Source organism: Bacillus rossius, chromosome 3 (genome assembly GCF_032445375.1).
Source record: "Bacillus rossius redtenbacheri isolate Brsri chromosome 3, Brsri_v3, whole genome shotgun sequence".
NCBI classification, from domain to species: domain Eukaryota; kingdom Metazoa; phylum Arthropoda; class Insecta; order Phasmatodea; family Bacillidae; genus Bacillus; species Bacillus rossius.
Genome location: NC_086332.1, coordinates 47,720,844 through 47,747,582, shown reverse-complemented (window position 1 = coordinate 47,747,582; position 26,739 = coordinate 47,720,844). Strand labels below are relative to the sequence as shown.

Below are 26,739 nucleotides of genomic sequence, written 5' to 3'. Positions count from 1 at the left end.
TCGTGCTAAGACTTTTTTTTTTGCCTGCCGAGATTTCGTGGTAACTGATATTTACAGATGTGCTATTCAAGACTGGGGCAGTAAAATTCACATCACGCTAAATGAATCCACGCAATCTGAAGACGTGCTAAGTGCGGGATAGGTGTAGTTTTAAAATGTACCATTTGGAGATTGCTTTCACAGAATAGAATCTAGTTTAGAAATTACTTTCATATATGATTTCTCAGAGCCATTTATAGCCGTAGCTTTTACTTGGACAATTTAGACCCTAAAATTGTGATTATAAACACATTAGTCAGCTTTTCTCTTTTCATTATTTAAAGCCTTTGTGTCTAAAAACAAATACAATTAAGCACCTAGAACCAAAATTTCTCATGTGCCAAACTTGCCCATGAAAAATTTTATTTTCTTCCTTACCTGTAGTAGAATAAACATGAATTCAGGTTAATGCTTTAATATCTTTGTATTACAGAAAAGGCTGAACAAAATCAGTTGGTGCCTATCCAAAGACACTGCCGTTTAAAATGCATAATTTTTTCACAAGCGTTTTGTTAGCTACACACAAAATGTGTACTACTGTAAAACTGTTTAAACTTATAATTGAGGGGGAAAAGTCTTAAGAAACATATTGTTGTGATTATTGTTCAATCAAACACAATTTACAATGATACATTTTGAAAAGAAGGGTGTAACAATTATCGTCCACTTCCTTTGGGTATGAAGACTTTTCTGTGAAGCAAACATAAAAGGGGGAAGTATTAATTATTTACAATTACAATAACATGATACAATTAATTCCCTCTTCTTCAGAGACTTTAAAGTACATTTATAAATGCTATTTTCCATCATCTATACTATAGGTAACTTGCATCTGCCCAGCATATAACATGGCTCATGTAAAATGTTAATTTTCTTTTAATTGAGCTTTGAGATTTAATTATGAACACTGACTTTACTCAAGTGGTTTGAAACTCATCATGATTTTGTAGGTTGTATTGCCTTTAGTAATCACCCTCCAGGTGCTTCAACTGTCTTTGAAATATGTTTATATATCATTCTGTTAAACTACCTCATGTATTACAAGTTCAACATAATAAAAAAATTCACATTAAAGTCAGCTGAGGAATATAACCAGCAGGCTGTTTAAAATATTATTAACTTCAAATATAATATAGTTATTGTTTAGCATGGTAAATAAGTGTTTTTTCAAATGGCAAAATCTTCAAACATACTAACCAGGTACTTAAAATGCAAAAAATTGCAAAAAAAAAAAAAAAGTCAAGGAGCTTGTTTTTGTTTCAGATGAAAGTGAAATTCCAGAGTTGGAGGACTCTTCCAGCCAAGATGACTCATGTTCGGAGAGATCCAGCTCCACAACAGCATCAACACAGCGAGATTCCCGCCACTGTGACTGCTGTTACTGCGAGGTCTTCGGCCATGGCATGGTGAGTCTGTGAAATTTTGCAGAATATACCTTGCAACATCAATCCATTGGTTTGCAATCTGTTCATCTGGCTGGCTGGGTTGTGAAAGCAAACAAGTGTGCATGGTCACACATGATAAATGGTTTGTTACAGCCATCAGTCGCCCCAGTTAGCAGAAACTACCAGGAGATGAGGGAGAGGCTGCGCCTGCTGTTGACGAAGAAGAAAGCCAAGTGTAAAGGCAACAGTCCGGCGTCTGGCACGACCCCTCCCTCCCCGGTGCCGGTGCCAGACACGAGCGCCAAGCCGCCCGCGACGGCGGCGACGGCTGCCCCTCCGGGCACCGCGCTGCTGGCCCCTGCGTTCAGCACGGCTGTCCCGGAGGAGCTGGGCGACGTGAAGGACCCCCGAGACCTGGAGGCGCTGCTCGACTTCATCGAGGGCAACCAGTCAACTCGCTGCAAGGATGCCAAGAAGGCTGCCAAAAAGGCTCGTCAGAAACAGAAGAAGGTGGGTCTTTGGATTTGTCTGAAGCACATCTTGTTCTTAGTTTGAATTGGAGGGTTAATGGTGTGCACTGTTGCCGGATTGATATTGCTTGGGGGCATTCAGGAATGAATTTCTTTCTTTGAATCATAGATTCCACAAAATTGAAATATATTGATTGTTTAGGCCAGTTCATAGAGTAACACTTCTTTTTGGTAAAGTTTTAATATTTATTTTAAATCATCCTGCTGTATACAATGTTTGTAGTCATATCCATGGAAAAAAGAAGGAAAAAAAAAAGGAAAAACATTTTATTTCATGTCTTTGAAAATTCATAATTTGCTATACGAAAAAAGACAGTTGTTGATTTAAGAACTTTTTGAGGTGCTAGAAAATTTTCGTACTAGAATGTTTTGATAAGTCTTGTGGAAAGGAAGTTCATATTCAATTTGGAAGTGATACCACAGAAGATAATTTGGTTTTATAGAGTTATACAAATAAGTTACTGTTAAATCATTTTATAATCAATATTATATTAAGAAGAATTTATATTATTTTAAGTATTATTAATACAAAAGATTTTATAGTCATACTTCCCTCTACGGACTGATTGTGTAGAACATGGGTTTAAATTGCTGTTGTCGAGAATAATGTTTCTACAAAGACTTTTTACAGCTACAATCTCTACTTTTGGCTACAAATAAATATTAGTGCAATTTTGAAAATAAGTGAGAACAAGAGGCAATTATTTACATCTTTATTGTTTAAAGGATTTTCCATCATTAATACTCGTAGGCAATTAGAGCTAGAGGCGGATACAAATTTTCCAAAGAACTTTCAGTTTTTATAAATTATTAGTAGGGAACCCAGAAAATGGTTAATAAAACTGGCTCATTTCGGTGTAAAAAAATGACAAAAGCGGTGCAAAAAATCTGTGTAAAAATAAGCAATCGGTAGAGACCCCAAAAAATGGTGAAAAAATTATGCCATTGGGGGTGTAAAAGAACCCTCATAGCGGTACATATAAATGAGGAAAGCAGTGTTTACGAATATGTTATATTGTACATAAAAATAAAATTATTAATAGCTGTTAAATTTTGTATGTGAAAATCTTCTTTACATAAACAGGAAAAATGTAAAAACTTTGTTGAATGATTCATTCGATTAAACATTGTTATACTTTTTGATTACAATGCTTCACATATGATACCTAGGTACTACTCATCTCAAGAAAATACTTATTCTCACATGGTACTTTGGTACAGTTTTAAAACCTGTTTCGTAAGTCAGTATTTTTTATACAGTATCAAAGTGATGTCTCATTTTGAAGGAAAAAAAATTGTTGTAAACTAAAGAACATGGGCTTTACAAAGACTAAAGACGTCTTAACAAAGTAAAAACATTTGAGATATTCCATTAAAAATCCTAAGTTACAATACACAGTATTTCAATATCCAAATTCAATTATAGAGTCTATCTCACTGTGCATACTATAAATTCTCCTCTGCAGGCAAGTTTGGTTGGTACACAAATGTGTAACACAACAGTTACCATAGTATCTTTCATAGGCACTACAAAATAGCAGACACTGCCTTACATCGGCCCACTTTGTCTGTCGTTTCGTCACACAAGAATACAATCTGTTTGTCTTCTACAGCGTGCCTTACTGCTTCCTAATTTGTCTGGCCAATTTTTGGGACATAAGTTTCTCCAAGAGTGTTGGCTGATGGCAAATCCCCTGCACCTAAAATGTATACATAACTTACAATATACTTATAAATAGGTAGCATTTATAAGGTTATCGCTGAAAATATTAATGGGCTAATTTACTCAAAACAATTCTTAGCCAAACCTAACATAACCTGTTCAAGATTACTGCTGGATTACAGAGTCAAAATATCAATCAGTCAGAAATATCTTGTGGTGTGCTCACCATTTCACAATGCAATCCATCCTATTTGTGTGTTTGTTAATCTGAGGTACTTGCATATTTATTTGAAGTAAAGGTAAGTTGGGCCTAAAGGTAAGTTAATCTATAATATTGTAGGCCTACACATGCTTATGAACTTTTATAAGAGGGGGAAAACATTTCTAAGTAAATAAGGCTAACCTTCGACATGGGTGTTAAACCATTCCCTCATAGCTGAATGATCAGCTTTTTCCAAAGAAATGTTAACTTACAGCATCATATTAACAAAATCAGAAACAAATTCTTGTTTTCTGCTTTTTCAAGCTTGTTTGCTTTATTCACGCTGTCGCCTATCGAGATTTGTTTAGACACGGTAGAATTTGCTTGACAAAATAATTGTATTTTTTGTTTTGTTTTGTGCGTGTCATTTGCCACATGCTTTTTGCACGTGTCTTTGTGTGTCAAATCAACCCGCACGTTGCAGAACTTGCACATCATAATTTTGTCCCGCTGATCAAAAATATAAAATCCATCCGATTTCATCTCTCTTTCGCGATCAAACATTGTCGAAGTTTTCGGCATCTTAGCCATAAATTCAATTGTATCACAAAACTTACAAAATGTGGACGGTAATTGTAAACACTCATAGATATGTGCACGCAAAAATGACTGCCATTTTAGCTCTATGCGATTAAATTAGGTTAGAAAAATCGACACCAGTGCGCCTTGCGGCAGAAACGACCATTATTCAAAACACGAAAACTGTGGACAATCAATTTTGTTATGTTGGTAGTGCGCACATATCGATTGTTGAAATTTGTTACATTTTGTTTTCATTTGCGATGGCAATATTTACTGCTTGTAAACAAGTAATAAAAATACGTGGATTTCAGTAACGTGTCAAAACGAAGATGATAATATCACGGCACTAGTCTTTCAGTCTATGTTTATTTCACGCCTATGTTTATGATGGCGTAAATAAATAGAACTTGTGACATAAGGACATTATTTTGTGCGGAAAAGTGTGAATTTCGTGACAATGTCGAAATCAAAGGAAAGTCGCAAAATTTGTTTAAAGTATCAATTTTTTGCGTTATTTCGTGAATTTCGTGCTTCACCATTTTTCGGGGTCTCTAGCCATAACCTAAAAATCCACTAATACCCTTTTCACTTTTCATAGTAGTACTGCATTCTTTCAACTTGCATTATTTTTTAGCAACATGTGCCAACCGTACATATCAAAATTTAACCTCTATTTTTTTTTAAATAATTGTCTTTAATATTACGTCATAAATAAATACATTACCATCACACTAAACATACATCTTGGTTGTTATGGTAACTATAGTGCAAATGTGGTAGCTATCATGCTTCTGTAGTAATTATGGTACCTACAAAGAATCTTTAGTTCTTTTTATTGTAATTATCTTAAGATAACTATTGGGTTTGTACTGTAGTTATGGTACATCATGCATATTTCTTCATAAGTTGTTGTTCATTTGTCTTTTCTTCACATTTACTTGCGCCATTACTATTTTAGACAGGAACTTTCGGAAAAATTTTAAACGGGACTTTATATCACATTTAATGGCGTAAATGACGAGACCCCGGACAATTTAAACGCTTTATACGGAAAAACCTACCATGCGGTACCGTTGTAAGCGAGTATTACTGTATTTTCTTCCGTAAATAGTAAAACACCGTCACAATACTTTCCGGCCAAATAACCTGCTGCTGCTGAAGCTCTAAATTTTCAAGCCTAACAATATTTTCGAGCCAAGCTCGAGTTTGAAGTGAGTACTCGGCTCGAGCTCGATTTTCGAGTACTCGCAGACCTCTACGGCAAACATTCTCCTACATATGATATCACCACTGCTGTGCCTTCTCGTGCCTATGCACTGGATTTTCCCAATAAAAGTTATAAGAACTTACCAGAAATTAACTACGTTTCTCGAGCAGGCGCCAGGGTGTCGCACCCTTTCTTTCTTTATTTCTGAGAGTTCTAGAACTTGTAGTATGTTATACCCAAAATATTTCATTTCATTATGTAAAATCGTAATTAATTGAGAGGTTAATTCAAATCAATCTTTAAGCTGAAAGTATTATTTTACTACACCAATAATAACCTTATCTGGAATAAAAAAAACCAACTAAACATATTTTTATGAACTTACAAACTAGAATATTGTTGAAATATATACAAAGAAATTATGCTACATTTCTACAAGGGTGCAGAAAGTATGTAATGTTACAAACAATTGTCTTCATTGCCTTTCAAATGTTTTCAAGGACAGTTTTTGTTGTGATTGCAGTTGGAGGAGAAGGAGAAGGAGAAGAAAGTGCCCGGAACCAAGGCTGATACCACTGAGAAAACTTCAGAGGTTACGATCACGGTTGTGGACTCGCCACCAGAGTCGCCGGCCTCCTATCCCCTCCAGCAGCCGAGGAAGGGCAGCGGCTCCCCGCCCAAGAAGTCGGAACTCCCTCCTGCCTGCAATAGTTCCGAGGAATGTGCGCACCCTCCACAGATGGTCACCATCAAGCGTGTCATCGAGCCCAATGGTGCAGAGCCCACCGTAACCATCACACTCAAAGGCACCACACCTGATGAGGATAAAGTGCTCTTCACCCTTATCAATGGCCAAGGTAAGAGCATCCATCAATAATATCATTATAAATGACATATGATATAGCATTTAATGGGCTATCAATTGTTTTTATAGATTAAAGCAAGTTTGGCTGATGGTTTAAATCACACTTTAAACCGTGGTTTAAAAAAATGGTTTCTGTGAAAAAAAATTAATGTTTTTTAAAATAATGTATTTTTAAATAGAATATATTAATTTGTTTAATGTAAGGTCTAATTCCACTCTAATAACAAAAAAAATTTGGACATTAATGTTTCTTGTGATTTACAGGAACAAAAAATTATGTACTAATCAAGATCTTATCATTTAAATTATCTGTAAGAGTTGTAAATCATACCCAGATAAATATGTAGGCTACTCCTCTAAAATTAAAAATATTAAATTATAATTCCTATTTTGTGGGAAATCCCTGACTGTACTGTAAATACCCATTCTGTGAGAAACACCCATTGCCCATTCTATGGTAGAATCCTCCTCGTGTGGGGAAATACCCTTTTTGTAATTAAGTCCCAGTTAGATGTGCAGATTTGCTGGACTTGATTTCTTTGATGTTATAACTTTTCTGGTTCAACATGAGTGGCAGAAAGTGGGATGTTGTATGGCTTTCGTTTTAACATAGTGAGAACCAAAATATTTAAAGTAATAAAAAAACTTGGTTTTAACCTTAAAAACCTGGTAAAAAAAACCACTTTTTTAACAGTTTTTTTTTCTTACCCTGAATTAAAGTAACTAAAGATTCTAACCAATTCAGATTTTTGTCTTTATAGCCCTACAAATTTTTAAGTTTGTTACCAGTAAGGTACTTACTTACAGTGTTACAGTAAAACCTCATTAATTTAAACTCTTATTATTTTAAAACCCTATAATTCTATTTCTTAATTGTCCTTATGTGTACATAATCCCATATTTGAAATAAGTAGTATATAACTAAATTTTCTTTTGCGTAAAATAATGTCTAGTTCTGTGCAGATTGATATAGAAAATCATAAAGCTGTTGTTTTCTGAATGAATTATATTTTCATTTCCTTCTGAGTAAAGTAATTTTGTTAATATTAAATATTTTCAATAGTATGCTATGGCGCCCAATTTCTGATAACGTGACTACTACTTTCAATCACTGATGAGATTAACATTTTTCTGTGTGTTTAGCTGGTATCACTATATCTTAATCTGAGGCATAGTTCACTTATGCAGCTACTTCTCACTTGTCGGGTTTAATTGCACACTTTCGTGGGTGAGACTCTACAGCAGTTATGGCCATGCACCCCTTCTCATGCCCGCTTTGCTTGGGGAAGAAAAAAGGAATTTTTTTTTATAATGGAGGGTGTAAGATTGGAATGCTAATTTACTGTTCTGATACGGGTATTTTAATGTTATCGTAAGGTTAATACATATTTTTTTTTTGTCAGTGGCTGTTGTCTCTGTCTCACACGTAGATTGCAGTACAGAGCAAATGGTGCCCACTGTTGCCACATTCATGCTACCCAACTTGCTAACATTAAAATTCTTATTGTGTATGTGATTGATTATTATAATAAGTTTTAATAATTTTTCAATGTTACGTTAGTAAAATATGCTTAAGACGTTATTGCTTAAGAGGTTTTACCGCCTAAAATTTTAGAATACTATAGCACCAATGCTTTCCTACTCCATTAACGAAAACATCCCTCTTGTAATACTTTTGGGGTTATTAGATTTCCCGTTTAATAAACTCCGTATAAACACAAAATGACACAAAGAAATTATTTTCCATAAAAAATCCCTGCCTATTACATTAGGTGCATGCCCGAACAGCGTAACAATTGTGTTGTATAAAGTACCATGACACCACAGCACCATCATTCATTTCTTCCCGGACGTTACACGAATTTATGTTTTGCTTTTTGCAAATTCACACATGCAATGAACTTTATAAAAATTGAAATGTGTAAAGAATTTGCAAACTCCCAATATTTTTCTCATCAAGTTATTACACTTATTTGATAAAATACTGGAATGAAGTAAAAAATAATATTTTAATGCTTTTAATGATTATAAAACCAATTGGCCCTACTTTTAACACCATTCATTAGAAATGATAACGTTACTATGCATAAAAATTTTTGTGCATTCATAAAAGCACACCAGAGTGCCTTTTTTTTTACTTTTTATTTTTTTAAGTAACTGACTTCATTCACGCAAAAAATATATAACAGATAAATAAATTTTTTTATGGTGTAAAAATATGTTATTAACAAAGATTTTGCCCATTTAAAATATAAAAATACCTAGGCATTTTCAAATGTTATGCAAAGTACCAAAAAAATATTTTAAAAATGGTTTGTAAATTAGTATTAATATTTATAATAAATAAATGGTACACTAATATTAAAATAAATAATAAAATAAAATACCAGATGAAACACTTTCTTGTTGTTACACACCACTCATTATTATGTTGGCCCCATACATTGATGCTATCTATTGGCACTCTAAAAGAAAGAAATTAATATCCAAATAATTTATTTTTGAAATAAACTTGCTGTGTTACAAATCTATGACTTAGCGTGTGACATGTATCTTAAATCAGTTTTACTCTAGACTGTTTAGAAATGTAAAAAATGTGTTCTATGAAGTATACTTTAGGGATTGTTTAAGCGGTTTAAATGTAAACTTTACCTTCAAAAAACCGAAAATTGCTTGAAAATTTAAAAATCATTAATGTAAATAGGTTTCCTATAATTAATGTTCCTGATCATACCAAACTAAACAACTCTTTTTTTTATTTATGATCATCTGCACTTTTGAAATTAAAAAGCCCTACAGTATTTCAAAATTTAAATATTCAGGCTTAGGTATCCAGTGTTTTAAAGCTTCAAAACAAATGCAAAGTTTCACATTAATCAAAGCTTTGCATCACATTTGAAGCTTAAAATAAAACTATAAGCACATTTAGGGCTTGGCCACACTGAATGCGATGAGACTCTACACCTTAAGACGAGACGCAACATGACCGTCTCCAGCAGCCTGGCTAACTGAACTGTCATAGTATCATACAAGACAGGCATGTGCTGAAGATGTTGAAGATAAAGTTAATACTAACAGAATTTCATTTATTAATCAAAAATGCTCTCCTAGACAGAAAGAAAATCATATGTGTTTACTGATATTAATAGAGAGCAATGAAGACTTCGGAAATTTCGACTATGTATCCACAATTCATAGAGAATGAAAATGAATCCATAGAGTAATTTAGGACTGACTTCTGTACTTTCAATTACATTTGTGAAGCATTTAAACTCTTAATCTATTGATACTAATCTAAAATATTTTGAGTAAAAAAGTCTTTTAATTGATTGAAGTAATGAAAAAAAAAAAAATTGAAAATGGCTAATAACATAATTTAAATTTAAAAAATATAATTTTTAAAATTATTGTCATTGTTTTGTTTTTTCCATCATCAACCAAAAACTCCTTGGCGTATTTTGATGAAAACTGTTTGTTAGTAAGGTCTTTGAATATCTTAAACACTAGGTTATATATAATTATAAATTACCATTCCGAAGAGGGTGAAAAAGTGTAAATATATTTTTAAGATAGTTAATTATGTGTGAACAAAGCTAATCAAGCATAAGAAAAATATTGGGTATCAATAATAAACATATAAAAACCACCAACTGAAATTTTCCATTTTTTGAAATTCAACACCTAAGGGGTGTCTAAGGGGTAATTATGGTTTTGAAAAGAAAATCTATTATTTCAGAATCTATTGAAATAAGGGGTAAGAAACTAAACAACGTGCATGTAAGAGTTGCATTTTGTATTTTTTTTTCCATTTATCTATCAAAATTCATACTTTATGGGGTGAAAATGGGAGAGAGGTTTAAAAAGCATGCTTACATCATAAGGCTAACATAATTCTAACATAGGCAGTTCTGTCTCTCAGAAACTAAACAACATTGTAGATGTTAACATGGGTCTTACTGTTTTTGTAAATTATTAGTTCTACTGTATTTGAGAATTTTGATCAAGATAGCCACTAACAATTTTTTTTTTCCTACTGCACAGTGCTTCCTTCTCAAGATAAGTCAAAGGTGGTAAACGAGCCAGTGCACCATCAGGGTACAACGTGTAGATCTACTCCTACGAACTGCAGTATGGTTGGTGCTGGTGGAGTGAATGGTGGGGGTAAGAAAAAGAAGAGTAAAAATGGTTGCAACCCACCAGTGATCGTTCCTAATGTTGCTCAGCCCACACCGCCGCTGTCCCCGCCCAGCAAGCCCGTCGCTCAACATTCCTCCGCGAGAAGTGTACAACAGCCCCTCGCAGCAAAGCTGCCCATGAACATCAGCAAGTCCCAGAACACTGCCACTGTCCCTAGCGCAAAGGTATCTCTGAAGGTGGTGGGCGTGGCAGGCGTCCAGAGAGAGGTCGCTCCGTCGATGGAGGGCCCAGGAAAGGGCAGGCAGGAGTCTGCAGGGTCGCGCTCCTTCAGCCTGGAGAGTCTGAAGCTGCCCCCTGGCATCACCATCACCAAGGTGGACAACTCGGCAGTGCCTTTCCAAAAGAAGCAGACTTCCCGCCCGGAGAGCGCCATGCCTCATGGCAACCCTGCTCACGTCGCCAGCTCCAACGTCATTGTGGTTGATACGGGCAAAATGAAGGATGATCTCAGTATTCCACGAGGTGAGGACTTAAGTTACCTTAAGTGGAAACTCTTTGTTTTTACAGTGCAACTGCTGAGCAAAATGCCCCATCTCATCTTGCATTATGAATCTTCTCAGTTTAATTGAAATAATTTGTTTTAGTAAAATTGCAAATAGTAAAAAGTACTCTCTTGTAATAACATCCTTGGATTGTTTTCCAAATTAATGTCAAATGCAAATATGACAGAAAGCAGGCACTCAGTAGGGCTACGCTGCTCAGTCAAAAAGACAGACCTGTCGTGTCTGGCCAGTAAGTTGAAATGCAGAAGTGTTGAATGAGGTCTCCGGGGAAAATGAAAGTATCCGGAGAAACCCAGAGTTACTGCAACATATGACACCCATTTCATTTGTGTAAATTCAGATTTTAACTAGCTTTGCTTTAAGTTAGTTCAGTTACATTGCTTAGCTTATGTTTACTTCAAACCACCAACTGAAAGACTTGTGGTATAAAAAATAGCTCCAGAGCTATTAATACTGTATGAAAAGTGTGCTCGTACTCAAAGTTTACAATATTAGCTGTCAAATGTAATCAAAATTCGTAGCTTTAAATAAATTGTTGTGTTCGGATTCAACGTAGCTTCTTCCTGCTGTTCTCTCTACAACCTCTTTGTTTAGTGTCAGTCTGCAGGGTGATATATTTTATGTTCTCATTTGGTTGTAATAATTATAGCAACTAGTTATGTTGTAACATATTTGTAATATTTATTGTTGAAACTAATACCTTCAGTTGAGGGTTATGCAATTATTCAGTAGTGGTATCAATATAAAAATGTTCAGAACATCAATTTTGATAAACTAACATTTTGAATTATTAAATGTTAAACATGTATCCATCCCATTTTATGAGATGATATCCAATGTATAAGAACATAAGATTATCTTGAGTTGCAAGGAGCCTGTAATATATGATTATCTCGAATGTAAGATTAACTCGAATTTAAGGGAGACCTAGAGTATTATAGGTATTTCGAATATAAGAAAATCTAGATTATAAGATGAATTTTAACATACACAGATCTTAAAGATGCGGCTATCCTTACTATTAGACCACTCATAATTCAAAATTTCTTAAAAATTAGTGAAAATTTCATTGTTAAAATTTGGTTTAAAAACTTTCTCTATAAATAACTGCAATTAATTTACAATTTTATGTAAAATAATTCTGCATGTGTTTGTTTAGTTACTCAATATAGAATATAGTATTTTTAAGTTAAATTACATTATATTTTTTTTCATAGTGAAACTCTGGAAACAGTATTAACCAAGAGAGAGCTTCACCTGCCATATTGGCTGTTTAGTTTATTTATTTATTTTTGCTAAGTTGAGATTTTTATGAAGAAATATTGAAAAAAAAGTGTTAAAAGAATTTTAGTGGTTAGCATTTTCCAGATGTGGGAACAAAAGTTTTTCTTGAGAGTGACCACATCACATTTATTCCAATAAAAACCATAAGCACTTGCCTGACTCTTTTTACAAATAGCAGCTAACGTGTCACATGTATATGTCGGCACAATTGGCCTATAGTGGAAAATAATTGGGTGGGAATTGTCCTCAAAACAACAAGTAGCATTTAAACAAAACTTAATTCAAATCATAAATAAGTAATCTTTTAATGTTTGAAATTCAAGGAATGTCATTTTCAGGCAAAAAATTGTACCCAAGTGCATGTATATCGGAAAAATTAATTTAATTAATTAATTTATTTATTGTACACTAGCGACCTGCCCCGGCTGCTGATACTAAATACACTACAGAATGTCTTTATATACAACGTAGATAAAAGTGCTATTTATAGGCACACGCCGCCGGCCCCCCGGCCGGTACCGCCGCAACTGCTATGGCCCTGCATTTTAAATCTGTAATATCTTCGAAAATATTTATTTAAATTACATGCTGTAAAGGGCCATATTTATATATATTAAATGCACAAATACATAATTGTATAAGGATTAATGCTGTATTGGTATCGCTTAAAATCGCTTCGTAAATAAGTAATTCTTTCTCGTAAAAAGTAAAGTATAAAAAATGTTTATTGTGGGTTATCCCTAAGAGATAGACATATACCATTGCTGAATTTTTTGTAGACCTTTTGATCTATCTCGTACGGTTCAGCCAGCGTTTGCAATGTAAGCGCAAAAAAATGTGTTTATTTACGACATCACATTAGAAACTTCTAAAATTATCAGTGTTTCTCTACTATATTATGCATGTATTATACATATAAACCTTCCTCTTGAATCACTCTATCTATTAAAAAAAAAAATGCATCAAAATCCATTGCGTAGTTTTAAAGATCTAAGCGTACATAGGGACAGACAGACAGACAGCGGGAAGAGACTTTGTTTTATACTATGTAGTGATTTCTTATTGAATCACTTTAAAACTACAAATGGTTGGTTATTTATTCTTATTGTTCTGAATGTATCTGTTTTAGACCAATTTATTACAAATCATTTTATCATAAAAATGCAGCATATAAATTTTAACACTATTTTGGTCGAATAACTATTTAAAACAGCTTTTATAAAAATTTAAACAATAACACCAAAATATTCTGTTTTAAAAATGAGATTAGACTATAAATAAAACCATAAAGTCTTGTCTCTATTAATCAGTATTGAAACTTATATTTTCAAGTATATTATGTTAATCTGGATAGTATCTGTGACTAGACATGCTAATACCTTGAGAATCAGTTTATTGAATCATGTGTCTTAAAGTTATCTTTTTTTTTTTTTTTTGTGTTTGATTCAGATTTTCGGGAAGATATGGCTGGAAATGTTAGTAAAAAGAAAAACAAGAAGAAGAACAAGACTGGTTCCAGTGACGTTGTAGTGAACGGCATCAATGGCAGTGCTAGCATCACAAGGGTTCCTGTACAGCAGTCGACTCGTGTTGTCCCTATCGCTACCCAGGCTACCGGTGTCGCCGGGCGTGGCTCGAACAATGTAAGGGCGCAGTCCCAACCATGTTTTCTTCTACCTTCTCAGAAACAAAATGGTCATGCTCCTAACATGAATGCTAATTCTCGTGTGTACATGGGGCAGGCCATATTCAAGGTGAATGGTTCGACCGTGACCATCCGCAACCCGGCGATGGATTCTACCCCGAGGTTTCCCGTCCCGATCGTAAACGGGGATATCGCGAAAAAGAACAGCAGTTGCAACGGTGCTAATGGGAAGACGGGGAAGAAGATGTCACCTAGTTCGGTCGTGAATGGCGTTGCTTCGAAGGGCAAAGAGAACTTGTCGCTCCACACACAGAAGTACCCGGGCGGTGATGGCAGTGCTCCCAGGAGCAGGGTTCCCTCTCAGGTGGAGTTCAGCAGCATGAACGGTGTTCACCCAGGCAAGGTAACTCCCCAGAACGGTAGACAAGGTCTCGGCGGCCCCGTCACAGGAGCAGTGCCCCCTCGGATGCGTGTCTCCACCACCCCTCAGCCGTGCCTCTCGGAGCAACGCAAGTCGATTGTCGTGCCGGGCCGCCTGGCAAACGGCTCTCAGAGCTTTGCCAGCCGCGTGGCGGCTGCTCAGAGCCAGGCGCTCAGCGCCGCCAACGATGCCAAGAAGAAGCGAAAGAAGAAGAAATCTGCGGGTGATCACGACCACGGAGATGACTGGAACCTTGTTGGTTAGTACCTTTGAACCTATTATCTTATGCTTGTCTTTGTTAAATGTGTCCTGTTGTAGTTTACATTTTATTCTTGACTTGAACACAAAGTTTGCTGGAACAATTTGTGGTGTATGTCAAAATAAAAAAAATAATTTAACTATTCATTAATTGCTCCTTACTTACCATCTTACAGTGCTCTCAACCACTATTCTGACAGTAATATGAGTGTTACAATTTTATTATGATAGTTTTTGATTGAGTTGATTTGTTATAAACTTTTTAAAAATATCAGAATATTATATTTCTTTGCAAACTGTGCTTATAATATCTCTTGGTTACAAAATAATTTTGTTTGTTTTTGTGCATGTTCGCATAATATTTTTAATTAGTGCACTGCATGGTAAATAGAGAAGAGTCGGATAAAATAAGAGTCATTAAGAACTATGAGAGAGAAAATTGCAGAAACTACTATAAGTATCTTAAATTTCTTGTTTTGGCAACTTTTAGCATACAGTATGTTGAATATTGATTTTCAGTGGCATTTGGCAACGTTATTTTTGTTAAATAGAAGTATGAATTTATTTTTGTAGGCAGACATGTTAGGTGGAGCAAAGGCAAATATAATATCTCAATGCCCCCAAAGTAAATACAAGTGACACACAACTTTCATCGAGTTACAGTGGCTTTTTGTGTAATCAGAAGTTTTCATGTTTTTAAGTATGAATTTCTTTCAATTAGTAGATGTCTTCATTGAAATTGATATTTTAGAAGTGTTAGTGATCCTTTGAGTCAATAAAAAATAACAGTAAGACACATTAGTGCTTGTTTAAAGTAGTGTGAAAGGTTAGGGAAAATTTCCGTTGGTTTGAAATAATGCAAGCAATGGAGTTTTATAATTTAAAGTTGCATTAACCCTAAATGTATGTGTGTGTGTAAGCATGCATGCATGCTGTGTGTTGATGTGTTCATGTTTCTGAAATTGGTGTAGTATGTTTTTAAGTGGTGTATAGTAGGTTTGTGTCATACAGTTTCTAATGTGTGTTCATGCATGTGTGTATGTGATATTGTCAGTGGTGTATAAGGTGTATTCTGGGTATTCATTAGGTAACCTACATTATGTTTGGAGTACATATATTTACAGATTATTCTCGAACAATCCATCACAAATGTCATAGTTAGGGTCAGCCAGAAACCAGAGAATACTGTGCATATACAGCATATTACATCCCACATCACCTCCTTCCCTCCCATAGCCTGTCTTATAAAATGTGCGCTCTTGCTGGCGGACAAGCCAGCAATTAGAATTAAGCATACATCTATTTTATTTCATAGTCCTGCCACATCCTGCGAGAGCTGCAAACACAGCCTCCCTTCCTTGCCTCTCCTGGATGTTTCAGGGAGCTGTGATTTGTTTGGGCGTGACGCACTTACCTCGGACGTGTATTGAGAGTTCTTTGCTGCCGCCTGCCAGCTCTATTTGCCGTGCGTCGTCCCCCCACACGTAACTGTCGATACTGATTGTTTTACTTGGTGTTTCACTATGTAAGCCAAAGATACAGTAAGTTTGATTAAAAAATTTTAGATTTTATATCCATTTACTGGACTGTGAATGTACTGTAACTTACTTTCCGTGTGCTGGGACAGCATTTTTTTCGTTGTCGTGGATTCCGAGCGACGATTAAGGACATATTTAATTAACACACCCTCTAATTCTTTGTGTCAATGTCAATAAGAAAATTGCTCCTTTTGTTTTGAATTTATATAAAGCTACTTATCTTTTGGGGGAAATGTGTCAAGGAGAATTTATATCATAAAGACTGTAATTCTTTTCTTTTAGATAAAATAAATAAATATAAGTAGAAGACTTTAAGTACACAGAAAAAAAAGTTAACGTTTCTAATGAATTATTGAAGCATGTATTGTTCATTTATGCAAATATTTTTGCAAAGAAGTATTTAATAAGTTTTATTTCCGTAATAAATCTTGATTTAGAAAGTTGTCAAATATTTTAAAAGTTTATTTAAATATGATTACTTCTAAAAGAAATTATAAATTTATTAGTGTAGCCTAGTAGTAGTGTTTTTCCATTATCAGCAAATCCAGTAACATTTTTTTTAGAAGTAGCATAACAATAATGTGACTTATTTATGTTAGAATACTGTACAATCAACATTTTTTTTATTTCATAAAAATAATTTATCAACAATAATAATATAATGAAGGCATTTGAAATTTAAAAAATAATTTCTTGTAATTTAAGTCAAGACAAACTTGTAGTTTGTATAAGGCTCAGCTATGAAATTTTACGTAATGAAACATAATATAATATATTAATCTTAGCAGGTAGCTATCTCAATGTATATAATTTTTCAGACCTAAAATTTAATAATAATAAAAATTAGGTTAAATTATAGGTCATGCACTTCAAGCCCAGTGTTTGTTCTCAAAGAAACTTGGTTACAAAACATTCTTTAAATAACAACCATTGGTAATTTTTTTTTGTGGAAACATCAACAATTTTGGTTTAAGCATTTTTTCCCCTGCAGTTTCACAGCCGTAGAAAACTTAAAAATTGTATTTTGGCAGATGAGATAAGATGGATACAGATCAAGTAAATATTTGGAACTCTTAATCCACTCTCAGATGAAAATGTTCTTTTATTAAACTAATTTTACCAGTTAATTGCAATTGCACGTGATTGGTCAAACCTTCATAAGTTATGGTGATCCACATGAGGCTATTTAATACTCAAAAAAACAATCAGATTATCTCTTTCCTGGATAGTATCTGTGATTAGACATGCTAATACCTTGAGAATCAGTACTTCTAAAATCTAAACAATAATAGATACAACCCAGAAGCAAGAAATGTAAGTTTCAAAATCATACCATTCACAAAACCTCTAAAATATTGATACTTAAAGTAATTTCTGCAGAGATGTTTGTATTACCTAATTTTACATGCAGCTTTAATGAAAGTTTTGTGAATTTTGTTTCATATTGTTAAGGTTTTTTGGAGACAGGAGTTCTTTGGCAAGCCTAATACTCTAAATGAAAATACACCACTGAGATATGTAGAGTGTGTATGCTTGTGTGCACATGTTTGTATGAGTGTATTTTTGTGTTTCTGTGCACTGGGGACTGTACGCATGTTTAGGGCAGACTTGGGATTAGCATTATATAAATAATTACGTATGATTAAAATTATTTTTTGAATAGCTAAGTCTACTTATTATTTAATTTTAGTTTTGAAAAACATTAACTTTATTTTAATTATTTAGATTATTATAATGACAGATGAACAGTAAAACTTTTTATTGTAGTGAGTATTTCAATAACTTTTAGCAATGGACAATGTATTTTTAATATTTTTTTACTATTAGGTTGTGGTGGGGAAAATCAATTTGGCAAAATATAGTTACATAATGTCCTCTTTTTTTGCAAACATTTGTCTTCCTGTTAAACTTCAATTAATAGAATTTAGTTTGGGTTTCTTCTGTTAAATATGTACTTGAATAAGTTGCAAAATTATGACATTAGTGTTAATATTTTATTCTTTCAAAGTTTTCTTGAAGTCTCAAATGTATCGTATTGGCTGCAGTCATGTTGAATAGTTTAATTTTTTTTATTTTAAAGGTGATTTATTTGTGATCATAAATCTTAATAGCATAAGCTTTCATTGTATGTTTGATAGCAAGTATGGGATGTAATACAGTGTTAATTTTATGACTATGGCTGGATCAATACCTGTGCATATTAATACTACAGATAGCAAGTACTACTGATATCAACAGTTCAGTTGGGTTGTTGTTTACTTTAATATATTCATAAAAAATAAATAAGAATCTCCATTAAGTGTGACTGAAAACAAAACCTTTTGTTTTATCTCAATCTTAAAACAATGTTAATACAGTACTGAAAATCATCCAAAGAGTGCAGCATTTATAAGCAAAAAAAAAAAAAAAGGAACAAATCAGTGACTTGAAATACAATCATAATAACATGTTGGTGCTACCAACCATATATTGTAGTATGCTTGGAACTACCCGTAGAGCTCGCTAGCGTGTATTTCTTTCTCTACTGGACTCGGTGCACGTGCAGTGTGTGTGCCAGTCAGCTCTGTTCTATTGCATGCCAGCGAGTAATCAGTATTAATGTTCCGCTGTGCTTGTGCACACACTAAGTAATCGACCAACGCTCATGATACCAGCTATTGCTGCTGTACACTTGGCCCTTGAAGTAACGTTGTTTTGAAGTAACGACGCCGATAAATTACGGCATGATTTGAAGTAGCGCGGTCATAGATTTGAAGTAACGCTGCTTTCTTTTATGAGAATTTTTATTTCTTTACACGCACATTAGCAATAGCACTTGTGTAGAATTAAAAACAATGCAACAAATTAATAATGTGAGTTATCAAAAAACAATATTTTGCTATTTCCTTAATAACTTTTCGCTTCCTTTAACAAATACAGTTATAATACCTTTTTCTGTAAGATTCCTATTAAATGTAGATTGGTACTGGCACCCTAAAACAGATAATAGCATGAGTTATTTGAAATTGATAAATAAACAATTACAATTAGCATAAGCATACATTAAAGTTTTGTTATTTCAACATACCTGAGACTGGTCCGTATTAATGACGAAGTTGTTAAATTTAGGTATTAATTGTAATGCCTGGTTCCGAAAGGTTGCTGCAGAATCCATAACTTGTTTGAAAGTTGCTGTTTCCTATTGCAAAACAAAGTTTGTTATTTTTCCTAGACGTATGTTATTAGTGCTTTTGAATTTCTTCACCTATCGTTCAGAAGTTTTAAATTCAAAATCTCCAAACTGTCTAGCAGCAAATATAGCCCAATGCTGCAAGTTTCTTGTAGTTACATGTTGATAATTCTGTCTGGCTTTAACAAAATAATCATACATCCAAGAATCAATAATTGCATATTTATCAAATTTATTTCCTTCTCTTTTTATGTATTTTCCTTGGAATAAATACTTTTTTTTATAATGGATACATTAATTTTTTGCAGTGTTTTCAAATTTCATCTAGGATGTTTTTTTTTCTTCGTAATGTTAACGGCTTTGATTTTATAATCCAACAGATATGTTCTACTTCTCTTTTTTTTTCCTTTCTTCGGGCTCATACTCATCAGATGAGATATCAGCTTCCACTTGCTCAAAAAAAAAACTTCTTCACACACTTAATTAGCATGAATAAGCTCTTCATCGCTTACAAACATTTTATCAACCAACATATGCACAGTATGTCACTCACTGACATTTTACTGTAAACTATTAAAACTATCTGTATTATGGAGTAATATATCATGGAATAGTTCGAGCTCTGCGAAATCCAAACGTGAACTGACACGTTGTAACCTTCAAAACATTTAATGCAATAGAATAATAAATGAAAACTGTCGTCCCATTAGATTGTTAAGAGTAAGGAACGTTCTTTGTATTCAATAAAATAACAGCTGCTCTCTATTACCCATATAACTTTTGTCAGGTCAAAACCAGTTTTGGAAAATTCAATGAACAAGTTTGTATCTGGTTTTAATGCATGTTTTAAACATTTTAATTATATTTTAGTGATACATTTTTTATAATCAAATATGTATAATAATTATTAGTATATTTATTAATTATTTCTAGTATAATTTAAATATTTATTTGCTACAAATGCTTATTTTAAATTATTTTTAGACAAAAACATAAACATAAAATAAACACAGAAAGTGATCGCGACCCAGATTCGAACCTGAATGATTTGGCAGTAGCCAAGAACCCTACCGACTAAGATGCTCAGCGGCTGTCGACAAATTGATACTTATTAATACATAAGCTGAGCTGAAACGTTTGGAGGCTTTTTTCTCAAAATTGGCTGACCAGCGCACTTTCTTGTTTTTGAGGTTTGAACACCCTAAAGGGGTACTACCTATATATGGTGAAACCTCATTAATACAAACCTGAAGGGGAGTAAAATATTTCAGTTTGTAGTAACGAGGTTCATATTAATGAGGTTCTTGAGCCAATAGGTAGAATAAGAACTCGATTAGAAATATTGAATTCCTACATGTCAGAGCACTAAAAATGTGGAATATTATTATTGTAATAGAAGCCAGATATTGACATGCACACTAACAAAATACACTTAGAAGCAATTTTAATAGTTTTAATAAAATACACTATAACAGACTGATAATTAGTATACATATACGTATGAATGTATTCTTATTTAATATGTTTCCAAAGTTTTGACAAAAATGATTAACATTTACCGTACAGTTAATTGCTGTTGAGTGTATAGCAATTCTTATGCAAAGTATGCAAGATATATTTACATAGGTTTAAAAAAATTATTAATTTTTTTCTGGACACACTTATCTCTGTAAATATCATTTACAGCAGAACATATCTTCTCAAATCCTGCAATCAAGTCAATTGGCACATCACTTGCAGCAAGTACATTTTCCAGTGTACGCAAAGCACTGATTGTGTCACTTTTTCTTGGAAGTTTATGCACTACCTCACCATTGTCATCACCATCATTATCCTGACTTGTACCACCCTCACAAAGTGACTGTACAGCATCAGCCCTTGGTGTTTCCTGTAATCCTCGTGAACCAACAAGATCTTCTGCAGTTAATCTTGCACTGGTGTACACACTGTCATCAATATGAACAAACTCATTGAAGTCATTATCAACTTGCACGCTGATCAGCCTTTTCTTGGATAATAGGCTCGGAAATTGGAACTCTGGCAGCGCGCATCTGATGAAACCACTCCAGCAGTTTGGCCTCTAATTCGGAATGTTTACCGACGCGCATCCTTTTCTTAGTTTGATTACTACCTATCCTGACCGCTTCTTCTATTTTATCTGCTTGCTTTAGAATTGTACTTAAGGTTGATTTTGATATACCAAACTCTTCAGAAAGTTCTGTTTTCGTTTTTTAACCCTGACGAACTGAATTTATTATCTTAATTTTCGTCTTCAATGCAATTTCCTTGCGTTTACGTTTTGCCTCCATTTTTATGTGTGTACGTACAAATTCTAAAGTTTAATAAAATTCTCACGAGTTAATTCACTTAAACTTTCATTACAACGTACACAAATATTAAACGGGTTAGGCGTAATATATATTTTGATTTTATTGGTCCGGCACAGATTCATGTATACAAAGGAAGTACAAAATCGAACATAAATACAATCCCACGTGAAGTTCGATATATTGAATATTGTACAAACGCGAGTGATTTCTGAACATATCGAACACACGAACAAGTGATTTTGAAAACATAAGAGTTAAAAACACACTTCGGACACTCAGGCGGGGCCGTATCTTTGTGGTAATCTTTGGTTCGTATTAAACGGTAAACATGACTGTTTGTTTATACGGAAGGGAATTGTTATTGTTCGCTATACATAATAACGAGAATTTCGTATCAACCAAACAAATCTTCATTGTGTTTAATGGGCATATTTCACGGGGCAATAGTAATAGGTATATTAACGAGTTGTTCGTAATAAGCGGGATAATATTAACGAGGTTTCACTGTACCAAGTCTTGTCCCGAAGTGAATTCCCAGGTCGTGCCTTCCCCTTTCTTGTGTCAATGTTTGTAGTTTTTTTTGTTTACATAGCAATAAGTTCAAATTTATATTTTATTAATGAACCTTTGGACAGACACACTTTGCCACTGGCTTTCTATTTTAGGTATAATGATGACGGATAAGCATTTTGAAACTCAGCAGTCAGTCTTCTTGTAAATAGTTTTTCAATAACTAACAGAACAATATTACATTTCTAAATTTAATAATTCAAATAATTCATATGTGATCGGTAGGTGTCTACCCAAATCTGACATAAAACCAAATTTACTCTTAATCTTAAAAAACTATCATGAGGCGACTTCAGTAATAATTCATGCATGTTATGTGATTGTTTAATTTTGGTGAAAGGTTGCTTTTTTTTTGTTTTTTGTTTTGGATGATTTGGAATGATTGTTGAAAAAGATATTTCATATGTTACTGATAAATGAAATTTTTTTTCTCTTATTGATGAATATGCACCAATGATACTGTTGTGATATTAATAATTTTTTTTTAAATTTGGTTTGAAAGGTTAACTTAAAATTATTGTCTTGCTAGGAAAGCGGGAAAGGTATGAAATGAAAGTGATGGATAAATCTCTAGGGGCATGTACTTTGAAGCATAGCTTGTTTATATTTTTTACTGTGTATTTTGTGTTGCAGAAAACGTATTTGCACCGAAGGACATAGATCTTGAGAATGGGGACATTGATGATGCAGAAAGAGAGCTGGAGGCATTTAAACGGTTTTGTTTCAATTCCGTGCCGCCTAAACAAAAGGAAAAAGTCCACTTAAATATAAAAGACATTGTACTCAAGAAAAAGTCATCGGCCATTGGATGCAGCTAAAAGTGCTCTCTTCAGATTTTTAGTTGCAAGTGCTCTAGGTGCTTTAAAAGTCAGAAATATATGTGAAGTTTTTTTAAACAAAAAACTTTTTACTGCATTATCTTTAATGTGTTTTTTATGTCTTGTGATGCTTGATGAGTGTAGAATTTCTTTTCTCAATCATCAAGTATTTCCTCCATGCAGATGTGATTGAATTTATATTTGCAGCATGTAGTGCTCGTTAGTGAATTCTTGTAATTTATTTTGTGTTTCATAAAATCTGTAATACATGGCCCTACTGCCATTTTTGTAAGCAGTTTTTTTTCTACATTGAGTTAGAATTATAAGATTTTTCTATGATAATATTTCTCTGTTTTGAGAGAGTTGATTTTACATGTTATCCTTTCATATGGTACGTAATTGGGTATTCAGAAAATAAAACTGTCTCCCCACCAGTAGTAGAGATATTTTGCTTTAGAAATAATTGCTAGTTTCTAATAACAAGGCCTTTTGTACTACTGTGTCAGGTCTATCGTTGCAAGAAATAGGTGAGGTTTTTTATTTAGTGGTTGCTTGCTGCTGTGTAGCTTTTTTTAATTCCATCCCACAGTTCTCTCTCTCTCTCTCTCACTGTTTTGAAAAATATTTAGTGAATCTTGTCCGTACAAATATTTGTAATATAATATATGTTACTGCCAACAATATTTGATTGAAATAAGTTAGTTTTATAAAGCTTATTATTTGCTAATTTTACTCTGGAATTGATCTGTATTTATATAATTTGTTTAAGATTGATGGGGATATGGACAAATTTTAAGAGTCAAGAGATATATACATACTATGTGTGTGGCTTTGAGCAGGAAATCCATGTGTACAAGGTGTATTTATTAGCAATTTGCTTGTAAACAAGAGTATTGTATGATCACATGGTGAGTGATAAAACATTTCTTTTGTGCTGTGTGTGTGTACATATATATAAAATAATCTTTTTTTGTCTTGCTCTTACATGTTATGCTTTAAGCCAAGTGCAGAAGTGCCCAGGTCAGCTCTGTGTACTGTCTATACATATATATACATACATATATATGTCGCATATCTTTCGGTCATGTCACCGGAAGGGCGTAACACTATGATGCAATTTACTGTTTGTGTAAAACTACTCGGATTGAAAAAAGATCCTATCGTAACAGTTTTTTTACTTGTTGATGAGATTGAAGTACTAAGTTCTATGGCAGTGTATTTGTTATACAGTTAGATCTAAATTAGATTAAAATGTAGTCATAGAACATTCCTGAGTACTATTTTTACCTATCTTCCCTTATGATGAAATACACTATAAATAAGTGGTGCAGGTTGGTAATAATCTAGATTTGTTTCATTGTGAAGACATTTTAATTCAAAACTATACTACAACGCAGTCATTGATCACTCAAGCAGAAGAGCTGGACCATTCAGTCGCCGGGCTGGGCATGTTCCACGCAGCCGGCTGGGACAATTAGGAACAGCGACAGGTGTCCCACATCCAGGCTAATGATGGTATTTCGGGGGTCGCTTCCCAATTAACAACTGGCTTCACTGGAAGCCAACCCAAACATTCCCAAGCCGTGCCAGGTGTGCAAGTAGGATGTGCGGATGTAATTTGTCACTCCTCTTCTCCCTTCCCCTCACCAAGGCTATTTGGGTTCGATCCCCAGCAGGGTCATTGAGCCTGTGGGCAGGGCCGTCAAGAGGGAGGGGTGGGGACAAAATTCCTCTTGCGAGGTACAGGGCCTGGGTGGTTCAATATACATTTTTTTTATGCTTGAGTTTACTCTAATAAGATGAAAATTACAAGATAATGTTAAAAGAATTCACTGGAAACCTTACAAGTTATTCAGTATACACAGATTGCATTTACAGTTTGTGGCCATGGTAACCAGGGGCGCAACAACTAAATTTTCAAAGGGGGGGCAATATACCTTTTTATAAAGAATCATTGATCCCTCCTATTGAAGCGGAGGGTCCGGGGGTCCTCCCCCGGGAAAATTTGTATTTCATGGTGGAAAATGGTGCTATTTAAGCAGTTTTATTATCTAAAAATTGATTACACGGCTAGTGGAAATAACATTTTTTAGGCCTTGTGTATGTTAAAGAGAAAAAAAGTTCAATGAAACAAGCACCTACATGCTTCCTAAATAACTTGACATAGCTAGTTATATATAATAATTATGACTCATAAAAGTGTTTTGTAAAATTAAAAGTATGTATAGTAAACAACATACTAATATTTAAATTTTAATATACTCATCAAATATACAAAATGGAAAGTTAAAAACTCAAATGCAAATGTTAGAGCCATCTTTCTTGTTAGGATGTTCATTTCAATTTAGTCAACAAGAAACAGTACAAGCATTCACAATTTACTTTAGTTGTTTAGTTATACCAAAACTAGACTTTGCCAAACAGTTGCACACGATAGTTATTTTTATTTACAAACTCTGACATAAGACCCATGGTGTCAATTGTATCCACCATTTCCTGATAACAATTTAAAATACACAAATGGTTTAATCACTCTTGAGACATTGTAGTTCACTAATAATTCTTCAGTCTTCGAAGCATTGAAAATGATCGTTCAGCAGTTGCAGATGTGACAGGAATTACCAGGAGCAATCGAAGTAATTCCTGAGTATTTGTGAATAAACAACGTGTTTCGTGTTGCATTTCTTTAAACTTCGATGCTATGGCTGCCACAGTACTGAGACCGGATTAAGTTCATGTAACATTTCCCGCTGGCGACTTAATCTGGTAATGTCAAAATTATGTTCGTCCAGCACCATAGTGACATCTTCACTCCATTCTGCAGGATGTTGAACGAGTGCCATTTCATGCCTACAGTATTTCTCAAACCCTGGTTGTTTGAACGTTTTCTCAACTTCTCCAATCACACAATCCAGAGATTCGTAGTATATTTTTCGATACATTTCCTTAACTGTTGCAAATTGATGGGCTTCTGCAGGACTTGAAGTATGTTGGATGCGTTTTGGCGCATGCTTGCATTCAGGAACCATCTCACACAATCAGTTGGCACCTGCTGATGGGAGATTATTCTTAGAGAGTTCACAAGGTTTTGAAAGCTGCAAAATGTTTCAACTGGAAGAAGGAAAGCCTTGACAAGTTCATTTTTAATTTGATCAACTCATTTATGCAAGATGCACATGTTCAATTAATCCTATTTTTCCAACGCTTCTTAATTTGTTTCCCTGGAAATGAAGTGGTAGAGAGAAGTTTCTCTTTTAACAAAGATTTTTTGGTTGAAAATCTTCAAGAGAAATCTCTTGTAGCGCAAAGACTGGTTCATGATCATATCTTTTCACTTCCAGGTGGGTATTTTAACTTTGGAATAATTTGTTTTGGGCTAGGGTGGGAGTACTTACAATTCAGATTTGATTATTGATTCATTTGGTTTTTAAGAGGGCATTTTTTCTCTTGCGCATCAGATTACAAAAAAAAATTATTTTGTTATTTCGCAATGCCTCAGCAAGACGGAAGGAAGACTTAAGAAGGAAACATAA

At 34.0% G+C, this 26,739-nt stretch overlaps 1 protein-coding gene across 4 annotated transcripts in view; it reads left to right on the top strand.

Annotated features, from left to right (window-relative positions):
- The window catches only part of LOC134530617 (uncharacterized), a 111,672-nt gene extending 87,199 nt beyond the window's left edge, over window positions 1-24,473 (top strand). For 3 of the 4 annotated variants that reach the window (XM_063365611.1, XM_063365612.1, XM_063365614.1), the window contains 6 exons: window positions 1,303-1,445; window positions 1,578-1,934; window positions 6,132-6,465; window positions 10,515-11,132; window positions 13,907-14,782; window positions 23,022-24,473. In XM_063365611.1, the coding sequence (XP_063221681.1) occupies window positions 1,303-1,445; window positions 1,578-1,934; window positions 6,132-6,465; window positions 10,515-11,132; window positions 13,907-14,782; window positions 23,022-23,206 (2,513 nt within the window). In that variant the 3' untranslated portion in view covers window positions 23,207-24,473. The remainder of the gene's footprint in view (window positions 1-1,302; window positions 1,446-1,577; window positions 1,935-6,131; window positions 6,466-10,514; window positions 11,133-13,906; window positions 14,783-23,021) is intronic. The other variant, XM_063365613.1, reaches the window with a different exon arrangement.
- Window positions 24,474-26,739: the final 2,266 nt, after the last annotated feature.